The sequence below is a fragment of the Labrus bergylta genome, chromosome 8 (assembly GCF_963930695.1).
Source record: "Labrus bergylta chromosome 8, fLabBer1.1, whole genome shotgun sequence".
NCBI lineage: Eukaryota > Metazoa > Chordata > Actinopteri > Labriformes > Labridae > Labrus > Labrus bergylta.
The window spans coordinates 20,472,150-20,488,721 of record NC_089202.1 but is presented as its reverse complement, the minus strand read 5'-3'; the positions used below and the strand labels follow the sequence as shown (position 1 = coordinate 20,488,721).

General features: G+C 42.5%; 1 protein-coding gene across 2 annotated transcripts in view; it reads right to left on the bottom strand.

The window, feature by feature from the left end:
- The window catches only part of gabbr1a (gamma-aminobutyric acid (GABA) B receptor, 1a), a 94,791-nt gene that overhangs the window by 30,199 nt on the left and 48,020 nt on the right, over nucleotides 1–16,572 (bottom strand). For both annotated transcript variants that reach the window (XM_020644513.3, XM_020644514.3), the window contains 6 exons: nucleotides 14,989–15,090; nucleotides 14,645–14,710; nucleotides 14,254–14,445; nucleotides 6,947–7,192; nucleotides 4,024–4,087; nucleotides 2,956–3,033 (listed from right to left, as the gene is read on the bottom strand). In XM_020644513.3, coding sequence (XP_020500169.1) covers nucleotides 2,956–3,033; nucleotides 4,024–4,087; nucleotides 6,947–7,192; nucleotides 14,254–14,445; nucleotides 14,645–14,710; nucleotides 14,989–15,090 — 748 coding nt within the window. The remainder of the gene's footprint in view (nucleotides 1–2,955; nucleotides 3,034–4,023; nucleotides 4,088–6,946; nucleotides 7,193–14,253; nucleotides 14,446–14,644; nucleotides 14,711–14,988; nucleotides 15,091–16,572) is intronic.

The following is a 16,572-nucleotide window of genomic DNA, read 5'->3' as shown; positions in this document are numbered from 1 at the left end:
TCAGAGGGAAGTGTGTTTCTTTGGTAAACAGTAAAGTCCAAATCAAGTTCAAAAGGAGGATGCAGGGCCAACAAGAAGTTAACAAAGTCTCCTTTGACAATCTAGAGAGCAAGACTCCACTCAGTGGGACTCATTCACCGCCTTTTATCAGGAGAAGATTTCCTCTTAAAACCCACTCATGCAGTTTTTAAGGAAATGCATTCATCCCTCGTTCTTCACCCAGAACAGAAAGAGCACATATAGGCATGTGTGAGCACCCACATGCCAGTGCAAAATGATTGGCTATTATGTTTTCTTTTACTTTGCTCTATTATTTTATTAAATAAACACATTAAATGTAACTTGAGGATCGATGGGTGCCCTGTGCACAGCCGTACTTCTCATCCGGAGTGCAGCTCGAGCAGGAACAGACAGCTTTAATCCAGCGCACACCAGGAGTGAATATAAAACACTGAAACGAACAAAGCCTTTTGTCAGGTAAATCTGAACAATGCTGGTGTGCGCTGATCGGGCTGTGTAGTCCCTCAACCACCGCCTGACGCCCAGCCACCACCTTCGGACTGTGTTGTCACCAAAACCGCCGCAGTCCTCATTCATGCACCGCCTGCTCCGACCTCCACCTCAGCGGCAAGGAAAGTGTGGGCAACAGGAACGCGAGGAATACAAAGGAGAAATCCTTCCTGCATATTATCCCATATTCTCTTTTGTATGCGTTGTTAAGCATATGATAAAATAAATAAAAGTCACAATCACAATAATCTTGGGGACTGTTTCTGACCCGTGATTCACAATTTAAGCAAATCACAAATCTCTGCTCCTGTATTTGATCATGTCTATAAACCCCTCTATTTCAGCCCTGCTCAGAACAGAACAGGCTGTTTCTGTGTCTGTAGCTTTAAATGTAAATGAGCTGTGTCTGACCACGCCCCCTCTCTTGAAGGGGATGTGGCTCGGGCTTTCCTGCTCCATGTCCTATTGTTTACAGTGAGAAGGCAGACTCAGAGGGCAGAACAAACACCTAGCTGTGGGAGTGTCACCCACATGGGGGAGGGGTTACTGCCCTTTGTGATGTCATGCAGGGAAAGTCTCCAAACGGCCTGTTTGAGCAGACATTTTCTGAAAAGTGGAGCAGACGAAAGACGGAGAGGATGGACTTTTCTCATAATTGGGGGGTTTGTAGACAGACTAGGGACACATATTAGTGTCAGACAAACACGGTGAAGTGTATTTTAAATAATATATGCACTTTAAAAACACAGATGTGAACATTCCAGCAGCTTTTAGATAGGATCATAACTCTGACTTCGACTTTCTGTTTTCTTAAGACTGTTAATGAGGTGAATGAGGCCCAGTGTGTTTTAACTGGGCTAACACAGAGTGAGTCCTCACGTTGCAAAAAGCCAAACTAAAGAGCTGGCAGCCGGCCCGGTGAAGGACACGTTGCCTACATGCATACAGGTCAGCGGTCCCTCGCCACCGATGTTGACCTGGAATCCCTTCCTCCTCTCGGTTCAGTTACGCCGTGGCAACAAATCATTTCTTTAAAAGCCTAAAAAAAGGCGTCCCTCCGTGGGCCACCGAGGCGTGCAGGATTGATTAGTGGCACACTCTGTCCAGGCACAAGTATGTCACCTCTCCAGGGAGGGCAGGGCCAGTAAACATCCACTGAATTGGTCTTGGTGTCTGAGGCAAATCAGCAGTAATAGGTTTTCACAGCAAACTAGAATATGGGCAACAGGAGTGGGAGATGGTTCTGCTATGACGTGAACTGAGCTCTTTCATTAAGCAGAGGGATGTACAAACAAACTCTAAGGTTTTGTTGGGTTAATGCTTTTCAGATTGGAGATGTCGAGGGAGAGACTTAAGCACAGATAAGGCAGATAAGAGGCAGTTACACAAATATAATCAGAGAGTGAGAGTACGTGGGCAGCTGATTTTTCTTCCATTTTTCAGCCCGGTCAGCAGTTGGCGCTGCGGCAGTATTAACCGTGACACGAAATTCATAAAGGCAATGAAGGTGCTGCTAATCCTTTTAGCACCCAATCGCTCCAGTCTCACTCCCTGAGCAGCCTGGTTGCTGAGTTGTTGCAGCACATGCCACATACACACACAACACTGCAAGTTTCAGCTCTGACCCGCGCCTCTTTTTTAAACGTCTTTAGCCCCTCTCTCTCTCTCTCTCTCTCTCCTATTTCCTATCTGCCTTCCAAGTGCTGTGAAATCAAGGTAGAAGATCACCTTTACAAACAGATTTAAAGAGTGTGGCTTACAGTCCCTGAGTATATTACAAACTCACGCCCACACAAATGTCCATAACTCTTAGGAACATTCCTTATTGGCCTTGCAAATCATCACATTAGTACGTTCTCTTCAGTCTCAAAGTTATAGAGTGTTAGTTGCCTTCACTTTAAAGTTTTCTTGCTAACATGAACTATTTCATGTTGATTCAGCATTATTTAAATAGTGCTTATTTGAAAAATGTTCATAAAAGTGGGCTTAAAAGAGCGTTGTAGCCCACAATAATTCAGCAGGGCGAGGGGGTGTTGTTGGGGAGGTGCAGTTGTCTTGATTTCGTCTGAGCTGGGGGGGCCCCCACAGACTTTAAAAACATGTGGGTTAGCCAATAATACATAGCTGCTGCCTTGTTTTGATTACCTCGCTTTGCTATGCCAACATTTTAACACATGTTGGACGCTGAGTGTGAAGGCGGCTCATTGCGAGCAAAGCGTCAGCAGCAGCCAAAAAACCAGCTCCCACCGAAAACAAGCGGTTAGAGAAAAATCCGGGATAATTATATATAATTTAAAGAGTAAGGCGGTCTGAATAAAGCCGTGCTGAGGAGGTCTTACGTCACAGCGGTAGGATGTGACCCTGTTGACTCATGATAGCCTCGCTGACAGGACACAAAAAAACACAGAAACAGGAAGCCCGGTGAGAATCATTAATCAATCTTACCGATCCAAACGTCATTGTCAAACCAGGAGAGGTTCTTCTGCGAGCTGTCATAGTAACCGATCTTCTTGTAGCTTCCTCCTGTATGATTGAAGGAGGAATGAAAGAGTGAGAGGGAGAAAAGAACAGAAAAGTTTAATTGGCATTGCCTGCAAAATTTCATTTCCTCCCCTGGTGTTTTTGATCTTTAACAAAACAACAGAACTTGACAGAACTGATTAACATTCATAATTCATTCAGGCACCATTAAGCTACTTTTCTATCGTTCTTGTTTTCATATCAATCGCCTGAGTGGGCACAGAAATATAAACACAAAAGAGGGGATAAAAGAATTGAAGGATGAAAAGGTGCACAAAGAAGGACAAACAAAGAAGTAGCAAGGGGAGAAGAAGGAGAAGAGGGAAAGGTGGGGGAGACAGTTGTGGAGGTGGTGGTGGTGGTGGGGGGGGAAGCTTATGAGGCAGCCTTGACCAGGAATACTGATGAGGTCCCACAGTGATTCAGGGATGCAAGTCAGGTCGCCTCATTGTGGATGTCAAATTACCTCGACACCACAACAGGAAATATGAGACAGAACAAACGCGGGGGGGGGGGGGGGGGTTGGGGGGGAGAGAGAGAGGCAGGATTATAAATTCTCATCCTTTAGGACGCCTAGGAGAACAGAGGTAGAAAATAATCCTCAACCTTATCCCGCGCGAGGAAACTCATTAAGTCACCGGTGACAAATAGGATGCCATTTCCAGAAACGGCTTAAAAACGGAGGCTTGTGCCCAATTACAGCAAACCTTTGAGTCAACACATTCCTGCATCAAGTCCGTTTTCGGATGCAGTGTCACCGGACATTTAGACCAGTCGCAGAGTGGTCAAGTGAAAAAAAAAGTACCACGACCAAAAAAAGAAAAGAAAAGAAAAGAAAAGAATCATGTTGCTCTTAAATGGGCTGAGAGCAAAAAATCAATACATGATGAATCCAGTCAGAGGTGATTAATTTGATGAATGAGCGACATTTACAGTACAGGCCACATTCTGCAACACAACATCAGTGGGGAGGACAGTGTGGGAGTGTTTTACCTTGCAGTTGCTCGATAAGAGTCATTGCCATCCTGGAGCCCTGAGCATCAAACACCACTTGGCCCTGAGACAAAGACAAGAGGGAGATTTTTTTTCACCCTGCATCATTAACTCCTCTCTTGAAGGAAAAGAGGGACATTTTGATAAATACACTTATTAGCTCTCTCGCTCAGGGTAGTTCTAAAAGAGGAATACAACTGGCATGTCTATACGGTAAATATAACGCAGCAGGCAGTTAACCTAGCTCGGCACAGAGAGAGGGAAAAGTGGAGAATAATTCCTGGCCATGCTAAAGCTGTAGAGGAATCTGTGGAAAAAAAATGGAGGATGACGAGATGCAATCACTGCAGTGGTGTCTCTTTACAACGACTGAAGATGTTTATAATGTGTATGGATGTTATTGAACCAATGTTTTAAATCAATATGTACATGTTTAAGTATTAAAGGCAGGGTTGGTCATTTTCATTGAGAGTAGCATTCCCTCAGTGCTCCGTCTACACCCACCCCCTCCCCTCTGTGCCCCCTCAAAAGCCACGCCCCCTCACTTAAATGTACGAGCGCCGCTGTTTCAGAAGCGGACCTCAGCTCATCGCTTGCATTGTGTGGAAACTACGTCGTCTCGTGTCTCATTCAGCTCTTTGAGTGTGGTCTAGTGCGGGGGTGAACGAGTACGTGAGGCAGGGAGTCGTGTGATTGGTTCATCAGATTGGTGCCTCGTGGCAGACATTGGTACAGGCTTACAATGACAGATACAGATGCTACAGATGACAAATTTTATTTTGTTCCTTTTTCAGAGCACGTGAGTTATTAATTTCTGTCAGGACCTAAAGATAATTTCAACCCAAATCTTGAAGGAAAAAAAAAGTGCATCTTGAGAAAATTACTGACCCTGCTTTTAATTCATCCCCAGAAAGTGCTCTGAACTCTCTCTGCGCTGTCACATAAAGCATGGCAACAAAGCTAACCTCTCCATGAACTGGTTTACAATTTATTTCTGAATTTGCTAATTTGTGGAGGCAGTATAGCTTAGCCTGTCAGGAGTCTGATTGGGAGCCAGAGGGTCATCGGTTCAAGTCCTGATCCTACCGAAGCATGGAATTTGGGACTGGTTGCTGCAGATGTTTATATTCCTGGCCTATGTGTGTGCAGCATGTTCAGAAAACACAAGAGCGAAAGATATGATTTTTTTCTTCTTATTAATTAAGTCCCAACAACTTTCAGAATATAACTGAGAAAAGTCCTATGTGTGCATTAGTGGACAACATTGAAGGGTATATTTTCCTTTCAGCTCATAAACTCACTCGGCTCTACTGACAAAAGTAAGGGCTGAAATCTGGGACGGTTGCCACATCACTGACAAGACTTTCAACCTGGCAAGAAATAAAACGAGAAAAGCTGAGACGTGATTTAGATAAATCTGTCCCCTCTAACTTTTTTTGGGGGGTTTATTAAAGAGTCTACCCAAAGTGATAACGCAAATAATCCATTGAAAACACCCATCACAGTGTAAAGCCCTGTTTCATGGTTCAGCTTTCGCCTCAAACACTGACAGCAGCTGTTCATCCAATCACAGCTTGTAGAGACGGATTTTAACAGATGTTTTCGATTTTGCAAACAAAAATATAACCTGTGAACTTTTGGATTGTTAGAAAACCCAACTGATTATCTGAATGCTTGTTTTGCACCATCAGCCTCACATACGGTGAAGCTGCAGAGTTCCTCAATCTCAGGACTCATTTGGTAATATTGTTATTATCAGAAATCAGATTATCATCAGAAAAGATGGCCAAGAGTACAAAAAAAAAAAGAAAAACATTTCCTTCAATCGCACAATAAGACCTTAATCAAAACAATAAAAACGATGATGTCGGTCGAGGCTGGTGGAGAAACATAGGAGCGATTTTCACTGCTACTCCCGACCCCCCCCCCATTTTTGCCTTTATTTGATTATTTGATAGGACAGCCAGAGAGAGACAGGAAATGTTAGGAGGAGAGAGTGTGGGATGACATGCAGCAAAGGGACGAGGTCGGATTCAAACCCATGTTAGATGTGATGAGGGCTATAACCTCTGTACGTGGGGCGTGCTACATAACCGCTTGGCTATCCGGTGCATCTATTCCTAATGTTTTAAAATGTTTTGCAAACACCATTTTCAAAACATGACTGGCTAAAGTTTGAACAAAACCTTGAAACTACAAGTTTCCTTAACTTCCGATATGTTGTAAAGCTGGTGAATTGCTCCCTCCTCGAGACGTGCGCACTTTTCCTCCTCATTTCAACCACAAGGACTCTCCTGCTCCCTTCTTCTGTTTGTTTGTTCTGAATCTTAATAAAGTCTTTGTTTTTCTTTCCTGTTTGTGTCATATAAGGAAGTGGAGCCACAGTCTTAACTTAAACACACACAGCGGTAGTGTATGAGAGTTTCACACACATACCAGGGCGTCACAAACACAGAGCATATGTTCAATGCAGTAATTATATGCTGTAGAAAAGGGAAATATGAAATGACCCACTCTGACCGGTCGCTGTGTTATGACTGTAATTATAACCATTAAAAAAAATTATTGTGACATAATTATTAATGGTTAATATTAAGTATGTACGAGGTATATCTGACTTGTACATTATTTTTGAAAAGATCTGCCAACATCTGCTACTAAACACTATTTTCCATCCCTTCTTTCTTCAGCCTGGATAAACATTTCACATTAAAGACCTCAGCAGAGATATTTAAAGAGAGAATATAAGCATTTTGAATCACCGTGAAAAGCAGTGACTGTAATTTTAAGGATCAAAAATGTCAAGTCATTGCATATTCATATATGATAAATAAAAGTGGGGCATCAAAGTTAGGGAATAGACTGTTTATTTTTTTTAAATCTCTCTATTTTTTGGTATTTTTTTCTCATCATGTGGTCTTACCGAGACCCCTTCAAAGGAGCTGGTGTTCAGGGCCCTGTAGATCTCGGAGGTGATGTCATGGTTGTTATAGTTGAAGTCCTCAAGTCGGCGGCCCTTGGCCTTCAGCGGTGCTACGGTCTTATTGAGGGCGAGGGCCAGAGCCCAAACTGCGTCGTAGGCCAGAGGAGCCTCCTGAAAGCCGCCTGTCTCCTCGGGGTTCATCCCACCCAGACGAGACATCAAGGCGGCGATGAACTCCTGCGATGTCTGATGGAGACGGGAAAAAGACAATATTTCAAAACAAAGGCACTTTTAAAATTAAGATTTGTGAAGAAGAAATATTAAAGGCATTTACATATTTCTATTTTAAGACAAGAAGATGGATGAGACTGAGCGGCGAAGAGGAGGAGACAGTAAAAAGGAAGCAGCGGTGGACCATCTGGAGGATTTATCGGATAAGTCAAACTCATCATTTTCAGCAAAAGTTAAAACTTGAAGGTTTTTATAATATGAGAGATCGCGTTATAAAATAAAGTTAGGCTTCCAAGTAAATGTAATCAGAGTGACACAAGTGATAAAGCCCTCAGGTCGGAGATATAGAACCCTGACCTGGAAGAGGGCACGCTTCAAAAAGAGCTTTGTCCCCTCATTGATTAAAGCCCTAAACAAGCTTCCACGCTGACTGGCCCCTTCTTTGCTTGGTGTTTTCTAGCCTTTGTAATGGGTTTTCTACCTGCTGTTATTTGTTTTTTTTATGTGAACCGATCGGCAAAGCTGTGAGAACAAATTTCCCCCTGGGGGACAAAGAAGCGTTGTATTGATGATGGAATACAGATCAATCTTTCCTATCTTGGCGCAGTGGTTAGCCCCATGTATGGAGGCTGTAGTCCTCCAAGCGGGCGGCCCTGGTTCAAATCCCACCTGTGGCTCCTTTCCCACATTTCCCTACTCTTTCTCCCTGATTTCTGACTCTATCTACTGTCCTATCTCTCCATTAAAGGCACAAAAAAGATATATATATATAAAAAAGAAAGGGTGCACCATTTGCAGAGGCATAGTAAGGGGTTAAGTTTTTCCTTAAGGTCACCTCAGTTTATCTCTTGAGCTTACAGTGGGAGGGGGCATCTGGACCACGGGAGCTCTTAGGCTGACTGGAGGGCGTTTGGCATTCATTAAGGAAAATGCTGCAGGTTGACATTTATAAAGGAAAAGTAAGGACATTTTGTTAATGACTCTCATGCCTGAACGTGTAGCGTGAGGATGGAGTCAGCAGGAGATTAGCCTAGTTTAGCATATTAAGAAGCTAGTCTGTTGTTGTTGTAGTTTTGAAATAGGTTTGTGTGTTGATATTTTTTTTTAAGGGATGCACTGAGTTAACAAAATCCACGAAACTAGTTGGGGTTTTATGTGCTGACATTTTTCACGTCCTTAAAAAAAGTCTTCCTGAAATTGAAAAGGGAATTATCTATGGTAAATATCCCAATATTTACACTTTGTTTTTTCATATTAATAAAAAAGTAAGACATCAAATATATTAACAAGTTGTGTTAAAGATTAAAGGTCTACCTGTACAAATAACCAGAGGCAGCTGATTTCCACTGTTTCCAACCGCATGAAAAGCTACAGTAAGCTTATATCCTGCTGGATGTAGCTCCATATTGAGTGTACTGATATGAAAAGCACCGACACTCTCATCTTATTAAAAAAAAAAAATCATCTTCAGTATGATGTTGAACCTTTAAATACTCTGCACTGCTCTTAGAAGAGAGCCAAGATACACTTTCACAGGTTTGTTGCACACCGTGCTCGTTTTCTTCTTATATCACACCTTTTTGCTGCAGTCGGAAACGAGCCAAGAGTAGGAAGAAGTGATGTTACTGTTAGCTCCTGTAAGATTTTTTTTATTACTTCACACCTTCTAAATGACATTCAGTATACGTTTAATACGCCCAGGCCTGGACGCAGGTGGTAATTAAGAGATTCAATCATAAAAACCGTCAGACACATGGCATATGGCTACAGAGGGAGGAAATACACCCTGTGGCACATCTCGGCTTTGAAAAAAAAAAAAAAAAAAAGGAAGGAAACCTAACAAGTTATTCATCCAAGGTTTGTCTTTTCTCACAAGTTTACATTTAAAGCTGGGGTAAGCGGCTTTGGGTAAATATGCAAGAGTAAGCTAGATTTTTAAGGTATCAAACAAAACAAAAAAATGTTGAAGCAACTTCCCGGAAGCACACGAACATGCACTGCCAAGCATCATGATGCACTTCTCCGTCAGCACTTCTTTAAGCCCTTTCAGTTTCATACACCATCTCAAATCTTTGGTCCTCTAGGACTACCACAATTCTACAATTCACTATCCAAAGCGACGTACATCAGAGAGTAAGAACAACACAAGCAAGGATCTAGAAAAGAGGAAACAATGTCAGTAAGAGCAAACGATCAGCTTTGAGTCTTATTGGACACACAGGTGCTGACAGGCAGAGCACAGAGGCAAAGCCCAACATTTAAGGCTGTTCTTCAGAGCTATAATCAGTATAGAAACCGTCTTAAAGTCGTCGTTTTCAAACAAAACCATCGTCTTCATCATTAATAATATTGAGACCATCGTCATCATCGTTGAGGTCGTAGGTATTCATGACAGAGCTGGGTCTTTAGCTTTTTCTTAAAGGTGCAGAGGGACTCTGCAGATCAAATAGAGTTTGGTAGTTCGTTCCACCACCGGGGGGCGACAGAGGAGACGAGTCTAGTCAGCGTTTTAGGAACCTGTTGTGAAGGTTGGATCAGACACCTTTCATTGTCAGAGCGTAGAGGGCGGGAGATAGTGTAGACCTGGATTATAGAGTTTAGGTTAGGTTTAGGCTCTTGTGTTGCCTGGGTTCTTATGATGGTTTCTGTGATGATTGGGTTAAATATGTTTGTCTGGTATCTTGCTGTATGGGTTTTTTTGCGGTTGGGTTGTTTTTTGTTGTTTATATTCTTTCTGTTGTTCAAGTTCTTCTGTGTTTGGGTGCTTTTGCTTTGTTCTTTTTTATGCTTTGCTGTTTGTCAGAGCACTTTGTAAACCCGTGTTTTTAAAGGTGCTGTTTAAATAAAGATACTACTATTATTATTTATCACCGACCTCATCCCACTATCTTTTCTCCCTGGTTTTTGTGGGACTTGCTTGCTCACTCTTACTTGTGGAGAACCTTGTTCATGCAAAAAGGAAGAGAGACAGTTAGGCCATCTAATCAAGTCATGTGGTCCAAATGAAATGATCGGGCACGCTGATCACAGACCTGTAACCGCAACTGAAGACTTCTTCTTTCTTTGTTCTTCTTTTGATTTTTAATTGCTGTCGGAGTTTCACTCAAAATAAGAAAAAAAAAACTGGTTAAATAAATTGCCTTTTCTTTCTTCTAGCTATTAACTAATGTTTGTATTTAAAAAAAACGACAAACATGATCCTTCTCCTGAAAGCAGCGATACATGTGTGATGAGGGATTTTTGCTAACAATCATTAAGGGGTCTCTGTGGAGTCTCTGAGGCCAATTAGGCCTACAACCCCCGATGTAGTTCATTCAAATTCATCTCATTGAAATTCCACCTTGGTGTTCGGCGTTTAAATCTGCCACTGCCTTCTGAAATCTAGCTGACAAAGTGATATTGCAGACCCCGCAGTATCGGCGCCTGAGCTTCATCTGAGTGCTCTATCTAGAAGAAATACGCCAATTTCAAAGTTGGAAATTGAATTTGAATAGATTGACTATGTGCTGGAGTTCTGGCTGTAATTCTCATCGCCCGTCGAGCAGCACGTCAACAACTAAATCAGCAGGTAGTGGCAGGTGCTGTATGAATATAAACAACAGCTGCTGATGAAGTGCGAGAGACGGGGAGGAGGGTGCGAGGGGAGGAGAGGGGAAGATGCGGGGAAAAGGTGGGAGCGGGGACATGTTAAGAAGAAAGGAGAGGAGAAGTGGGTTAAAAGAAAAAAGAAAGATGAATGGGGGAATGATGGGAGCGAGGAGCAGCAGAGTCAGAGAGGGTCGAACAATGGGAGAGAAGAGGAGAGGAGGAGGCGGCTGTTTAATGGGATTAGAGAAGGTGAAGAGAGGAGAGCGACGGGTGATAGAGAAGCAGCGAAAACGACTGGTACCTGAGAAGCTAAATGAAGGTGAGGGAAATAATACATGGCGATGCTGAGGAGGAGTGTGACAGTAATACACATCTCCTCTTCTCCCATCAATCACTTTCGCTTTAAGAAACATAATATTGATTCGGGTCGTATGCAGTTCACTGAAGCCATGAAATCAAAGTTCTCAGTTTTCTGGTCTTTCCTTGAATAAAACTCTATTTCATGGGAATCGACCCATTTTTCATGAATGACAGAAGATGTTACGGTTAGGAAAGGAGAGCTGAGACTTTACAAAGAGGAGTGATAACCATAATGCATGATAATCAATGAAGACAGGTCACGGTGCAATGCTTTTACTGAGTGACAGGCAATGACAGCTCAAGATCACCACTGCTCTTAGCTTCTTTTAACAGAACTGAAGAGCTCAAACTCAAGTATTTCGTCTGTTCATTTTGTTCCTTAACCAAAACAAGGTGTGCTTAAGGCTGGCCCACGCTGAAAGATTTTAAAAATCTTTAGATTAGATTTCATAAATGGAGAGACTCCACACATAACGAAGAATAATGACAGATTGAACAGTTTTGCTCCTTTAGCATGTGGAGAGCAACAAAACTCAGGAACAGGCAGAGTCCTGTCGTCCAAACTGGAAAAGTCTCTTAATGTCTTGTGGTCATAAGCAACTTTAGAGGGGCAGTGGTAGTGTAGTGGTTAGAACGCGTGCCCCATGTACAGAGGCTTTAGTCCTCCAGGCGGGCAGCTGGGGTTCAAATCTGACCTCCTTTCACCACTCTCTCTCCCTTCTTTCCAACTTTATCCAGTATCCTATCTCTACAATAAAGACAACAACTTTAGAGTAAACTAACGTGGCGGACAACGGGCAAAAGAATGATGTTTTTGTACTACTCTTCACTGAAAAAAAGAAAAGAACTGGATGAAGTTGTGGCATGAACATGCGATGATTGCAGTGGTGCTGGATTCATACCACTCTGTGCACCAAAGAGTGCATGCTCAGCCATGAATCCAGTCCTCACGTTTCCCCCATAAGGTTCCCCCCACACCCCACCACAGGGTATTGGATCGTAAATTATTGGAAGGTGTAATATATACGATTTAAAACCGGTGCAGCCGCATCATTCTTGGATGAAGTAAAATCCCTTTTAACAATCCTCACACAGGCTGAACATGGCTGGAGGTTGTTTCATTTTTTCAGAGAGGGAGACTCAAGCTCTTAGGACAGTTAGCATGCTAACACGCTAAACAATAATTATATTATCAACCTAATGTTTATTTCGTTTTTTAGGAAATCCAAAACTTATTTTACAAGTATTGGTTGCAGTTTGAAACACTCTGCGGGTGAGACTCAGTCACATAAAAAGTGTCACATTTGGCACCTTTATATTACCACCTAACGTGTGCATGGAGCCATAAAACACAGGTGATAATTAGTGTAAACCATGTTTCTGTTTTAGTATCTCCCTTTTTTTCCATCAAAATCAGTCAGAGGTGTTTGACTGTAAAACTTCACATCCAATCCCATCCCAAGTTAAGGCCCAGTCCCTTCCACTAGACTGGTGTTACCAACATGTTTAAGCAAATAAAGGCAGGTCTCAATTAGAGGCCTTTGGGCCAGCACCGCACTCTATAGTGATTATTTGAACAGTGAACTCTTTCTCTCTCTTCCCTCCCCCACAGTTCAGCAGGGTCGGGGTTACTAATCGAGATCAAATTGGTGATCGTTGTTTAATCTGTCCATTGATATCCTAATTGGAAAAAAAGTTAAATATTCTTTCTGGTGTAAATGTAAAATTTTGTAGTCTTTCCCATCTCGCTACACACAAGTTTTTTATTGAAAATATTTAAAGGACCTTCTTATATTGACCAGGTTATTAATTGAAGTTTTACTGTATGTTTGAAGGTTGTAAGGATTGCAAGTCATAATGGATTTTAACATGTTGTTTCCTCACTTTTAATACATCTCTTTCTTTGATTGTTCCTTGTTTATTGTTACACATTGTTTTTGTGCAGTTTCCTGAGCACAGAAAAACACAAGCATGAACTCCATTTCTCAAGTGCAGATCTGGTGTCATTAAAAGCCCATTAAACACATTGGACCGGAGTGCTTTAAGTATTTTGCATTGCGCAAGTATTTTTATGTGTACCCAGTGCTCTGCAAGTCTCCCTTTTTTGCAGCCATTACAGCACCGAACACGAGGCACTGTGTGTCCTGACACATTCCTGTCAGCATTAACTCATTCAGCAATTTGAGCTCCAGAAGCTCTTCAGTTGGATTGGACCACAGGGGCCAGCCATTGCTCCCCACGTGCATCACCACTTTCCCTTCCTCAGACCACTTTTTGGTAGTTACAGACCACCGCAGACCAGGAACACACCTTAACAGCTGCTAAGGTCGAGATGCTCTGACCCAGTCGTCTAACCACCACTATTCGGCGCTTGTCAAAGTCGCTCACATCCTTACCCTTGCCCATTTTTCGTGTTTCATGGGGTGGGAATCGCAGGGTAGCTCAAGATATGATACACGATACCTAGCCTATTATAACGATAATATCACGTTCAGCTGTACTGCGATAATCAATATATTGCAAGGTAATGAGATAACAATATATCACAATATCTGATTAACTGAACAACACAGAAAGGCCCCTAAAAAGGTTTATTAATTTAGTGCCAGTGTCAAAAACTGGGACAGCATGATGCTAGTATTTAGCCTAAGAGCTACTGTTCTTCTCATTGTTTGTGACTACAGAGGGTGTAACTTCCTTTCTCTACTGTTTGACGTCACTCATCTGTCTCCTTCTACTCTAATCCCGCAATCAGCTTCTTCATTGGCCAATTTACTTCCTCTTTTGTTACACTCATTCATGTTAGAAGTGCCATCGCAGAGGAGTCATTAGCTATGGATGCGAGTCAAATTGGCAGGGAAGTCTGTTTAGAGCGCCGCATTTTAAATTAAAATATCGATATTTGCAGCCAGCGTATCGATAATTGGATCACACAAGTCAGGATGACGATATATTGGCGTATTGATATTGTGTCTCACCCCGAACAAATTGTTCATCTGCCTCCCTAATAAAAAGATAATCAATGTTATTTACTTCACCTGCCGAGGGTCATACAGCTGTGACTGATTGGTATAGCGTTTCCATACTAAAATGATTATGAGAGACAACAGGGTTTTTTGAGTTCCCACCATGTTGGAGACGCCGCGGACGGTCTCAGGATTCAGCATGACGATCTCCGTGGTCACATGTCCCTCCACGGCCTCCGTCATGTTCTCAATCGTGCAGTTGATGGCCGGGTCTTTGATCTTGAACCAGTTGTCTGCGTACCAGCCGATCAGGAACCACACATACTTCTTCCCATAGAGCTTCTCCTTGAACACCTGCAGCAGGGCGGGAGCGAGACAGTGATAAATAAAGCATGAGGGGAATTATTCCCAGAGATGTGTCGAGCGTGTTGTATCACTGCCAAACAAGGAAATTCATTCAGACATTCAAAGAGCTCATTACAGAGCTCCATTTCTGTTAATAGCCAGTCAGGTTCAGTCTGTTGGGAGCAATGGAGCAAGAAAAGGTACTAACCTCACAAAACACTTTCCTGGCTTCGGTCTCATAAAAGAGGCCCACAATGATTCTTGCATCTTGGCGCTGCATTAAAACAAGAAAGCAAAACAACTTAGTTACATCAGAATGACAATAAAACTTCTCTATTGCACAGCTTGATGTGGCAGCACAGCGAGCCAAAGTTCCTGCTGCTTCACAGGACGGCACGTACTGCTGTTCAGGAGCTGCTAATTAGCATGGCGCATTAATTTCCTCTATCCAGTTGGCTCTATGCTAATGGGATCGTGTGCAGCTGTGAGCCGGAGAAGGAAGGAGAGGAAGAGAGAGGACCAGCAGCTGAGGTGAATTTTTAATCAAAGCACCTTCAGGTTCTTGACAGCGACAGCCGGGTCGGTGAGGAAACTCTGACGAACGCTGATCTCGATGCCCGCCTCCTTCGTCCTCTGCTCCAGATCGTCCAGAGTCTGTGAGATGAAAGGGAGGGACAGACAGGGAGAAGGAGGGAGGAGGGGGGGGGGGGAGGTTAGAGAGGTGGTTGAACAGAGAGGGACAGGGAGAGGTGTTAGGTTGAGATTATAGAGAAAGACAGCAGAAAAGTCTGAAGAGTCAGAAGAAAAAAAAACTAATACAAAAAATCTGAAGTGTATATGAGAAACATCAAGAGGGGGACTGACGGCGTGGGGATGTATGATAAACAAGTGAGGCAGCAGATTTCTAGACAAAGAACACGAATGGAAAAGAAGAAACGAAGAATACGAAGAGGGTAGAGTAAAGAATGGGCGAGCGGGATCATTAACTTCCATTACAGGAACCAACCCAAATGTCTTGGTTATCGACCGCCCACAACCGAGAGAGATGTATTGCTTGATCAATATTTCTCACAACCAATACTCCAACAAATTACTTCAAAAATCCTCCATCAATCGGCAGGAGAGATTGCTGCTGGAAGGTGCAGCCTAAGAACACAACAGCTCTTGTAAACAAACACAGAGAGGCAGGAAGGCGATCGGGCGAGCAGCCATTTACGTAACGACATGGAGGAAGTGATAACAAAGCATCTGAAAGGGAGATTAAAGGAAAGAAGAAGGAGGAGGAGGAGTTGGAGATAGAGTGCTTTGATAAGTATTTGACCCCTTTAGATTTTTCATCATTGACAGAGTCACAACCTGGAATTCAAATTAATTGGGATTTTAACCAAATAAGACCCCGAGGATTAGAATAAATGCCTCTATATATTTATTTTAAAGGATAGATAGCGGTCACTTGGTCGTGTTGGAAGAAGCGATTTAAAGCACAAAGACAGCAATAACTTTTTTTTTTTTTTGTGTTTACGCAGCAAAGACTCATAGCAGATGTTTGACTGTTAAGAGGAGGGATGCACAGATCTGATCCTGATATCTGATCTATACAATTTAGTGCTACGCTATTCTGTGTTTACAGCAACTACAAGCACGTACTACTTCAAAAATGTCAAATCTTAAGTTTGGCTTCGAACCTGTTCCTGATTCACGATACATTCCCTTTTTGTAACAAAGGTGCGCTAATTTCAAGATCTACTAAAGCCTGCGGAGTGCTTAGAGGGTCCAGACTTTTATTTGACATTAGAAAGCGCAATAAAATGTGTTCAAGATAATGCAGCTTTTATTTGAAGCTGGTTAGCAGAGATGAAAACCTAAAACACAGAAAACATTTATTAATGCTTAACTTGCAAAATACTTCAGAATTTGTGGACTGAAACCAGCTAACAATCACAAAACAACAACGCTGTAGGGGCGCAGTGTCACATCTCCAGGATAGTATAGTTTCTATCTTCTGTTGTGCTTCCTTATTTACTTTGAGTTTGTATCTCAAGTGTTTGTGGAGTCGTGCATTTGGGTTCTTTGTTTTATGGTTCAGTCTGACATGCAGGTGTTTTTAAATGAAACAGATGATGGATCTGGTTATAT